The sequence below is a fragment of the Elephantulus edwardii genome, unplaced genomic scaffold (genome assembly GCF_000299155.1).
Source record: "Elephantulus edwardii isolate Elephantulus edwardi_28Jun2011 unplaced genomic scaffold, EleEdw1.0 scaffold00126, whole genome shotgun sequence".
Lineage (NCBI taxonomy): Eukaryota > Metazoa > Chordata > Mammalia > Macroscelidea > Macroscelididae > Elephantulus > Elephantulus edwardii.
In genome coordinates this window covers 845,710-848,164 of record NW_006399876.1, presented here as the reverse complement: position 1 = coordinate 848,164, position 2,455 = coordinate 845,710, and the positions used below count along the sequence as shown (strand labels likewise).

The window sequence follows — 2,455 nt, the reverse complement described above, 5'->3', positions numbered from 1 at the left end:
GACTGGGCAGGAGGACTCTGGGGAGTTGGGTCAGGGTGGTCAGGAAAGTAGAAGAGGTGGGGTGGAGGTGGACCCACAGGTTTCCAAGAGGACTAGAGCACTTCCACGTTTGACTCAGTGGGGAACCAGTGAAATGGGCTATGTGGACCATGCCACCCCCACCCACTGTGGATGCTGCCCCGCTGCAGGCAGACCCCTGCTCCAATTTCTCCATTTCCACACTTGTGCATGTTTGTTTGGGTACATACCATCCCCACCGCCCAGGGCCCATGAGACCTCAGCTACCAGGAAAGTTCTGGATCAAGAAGACTCATAATTCCCGGAATCCTGGCCACTGGTCACCCAGGCGGAGGGGCCCTCTCCAGGCCAGTGCAGGCTGCAAGGACATCCAGAGGATCCTGGTATGCAACAGTGGGACATCCCCCTGCCCTCCTATATGTACCCACCACCTTCTCCCTGAGTGTCCACAGCCCACCTGCAGAGGTGGCCAGCTGCCTCTGCCTTGCCCACCTCCATCTGCAGGCCTCCATTCACCTTTATCTTCAAGCAACAGGTTTCAGCCTCTCCCATTCCTCTCCTGGGCTGGGGTGCCCTAAGTCACCCAGCAGTGAGCACCCCTCTAGCAATCCGTCTGAGGTCCAACCCTGCTATCTTCTGTTGGACAGTGTCAGTGAAATTGAATTCCATGGCCCCTCTGGCTACGACTTGTGCAACACAAACTGCCTAATCCTGTACCATCCTCACAATCTCTGACACTCAAGCCCATTGCTGAAGTCACTGTCAGACCACCTGGTTGAGGGTCTTCCTCTCCTTTGCCATCACTCCATCTTTCCAAGCACGATGTACCTTCTCTTAGTCTTTTCTAGCAACATGCCCAAAGTTAAACAAAGCTTTGTCATCATTGCCTCCAAAAACAGGAGACTTGGTAGTAAGGATTTGCACTGCCAACCCAAAGATGGTTGCTGTTCTTAGGTGCTGTGGAGTAAGTCTCATTGCAACCCTGTGTGTGAATCCCGTTCTATCCTGCGCCATCTTCATCAACCAACATATTTCAGGCTATTGCCAGTCACTAGACCGATCTATCTTGTTGAGGTTCTTCCTTTCACCAGTCTCCCACCTTTCTAAGCATCACATCCAAGGACTAGCTCCTACCAACAATATGTCTAAAGTATTGTTAGAAGTGTTACCATTCTTGACTCCAAGGAGCACTCTGGCTGCACCTTCTCCAAGATGTTTGTTCTTTTGCTAGTCCATGTGATATTTGGTACTCTGGGTCCGCAAACCCGCCAATCTGAGTCAGTTCTGACTCCATGGTACTCAACAACTATTTTACAAAGGATGGGATCTTTCTCCAGGGTCTTCCATCTCCTAGTAATATACCCAAACTTTCGATACGGCATTCTATACCTAAGAATGCTATTCCAAGACAGACTTCGATTTACTTTTAGCACTTAGCTACCTCAATGAAGGGCTCTTTGGAACACACTACATTTTCGATGAGCCAACTCTGGTTCACATACACGGGTTATGTCAGGACAGCCAGTCCTTGGAAAAGAACAGAATACTAAGGTAGAAGGTCAGAGAAAGAGGAAAGGCCTCAGTAAGCCTGACAGTGACAGCAGGGACTTGAACACGATGCAGATTTGTGGATGATGCTAGATGGGGAAGAGTTCAGAACTTTTCTCTGCTCAGAGTCAACTAAGCCACAGCGAACAGGTTAGCCTTTCCAGGGACTGGCTCTGACAACATGCTCAGCGCATGTGAGCTCATCACTTTGGAACGTGTGTGCATTTCTCCACCTGTAAAGAGTGGTTTGATCTAGTATGTTAGGTACCTTTTACAGAGCCCCATAGAAAATGAAACCCTGCCCAGACCTGTACCATCGCCATACTCTCTGCTACAGTCCATTTTCAGTCACTCATTTACATAAACAACTCCATTTTATTCCTTTTTTAGTGGACCCCAACCAAGCAGCATGCCTTTCTCCAGATGCTGGCCTCTCCTGAGAACATGCCTCTTAATAAGCTAGTTGCTTTCCTTCCAAGGTATATTTTCCACCAAAGGCATCAATTGATACGATTCAAACTCCAGTTTTCCTGTGTAGGAAGGATTGACCCCCAGATAGTGGTGGTGGGCTGAACCCTTTGCTCACCGAGTCCACCTACCCACATAGGGCCACCAGCTGCAAGCCTGGCCCAAGAGGTGTCCTGTGGTACCCTAAGCCTCACAACACCTTTATTTCTTGCATCTCCTCCCCCAGTATCCTGACTCCCCCTAAGACTACCCCTGAGCTGAGGTCAGGACGGAAACCACAAGGACAAAACACACTCATACTGCTCAGAGATACAGGAAAAGGCTTTATTTGCAAGGAGGGGACTCAGTCGAACAAGCCAAAGCCCATGTCATCATCCGATTCCTCAGACTCCTCCTTCTTCTCTTCTTTCTTCTCCTCTGC

The 2,455-nt window shown here is 49.5% G+C and overlaps 1 protein-coding gene across 1 annotated transcript in view; it reads right to left on the bottom strand.

Moving 5' to 3' along the window:
* Positions 1–2,377: 2,377 nt before the first annotated feature.
* RPLP2 (ribosomal protein, large, P2) overlaps positions 2,378–2,455 on the bottom strand; it is a 1,726-nt gene continuing 1,648 nt past the window's right edge. The window contains exon 3 of the mRNA XM_006893349.1: positions 2,378–2,451. Coding sequence (XP_006893411.1) covers positions 2,378–2,451 — 74 coding nt within the window. The remainder of the gene's footprint in view (positions 2,452–2,455) is intronic.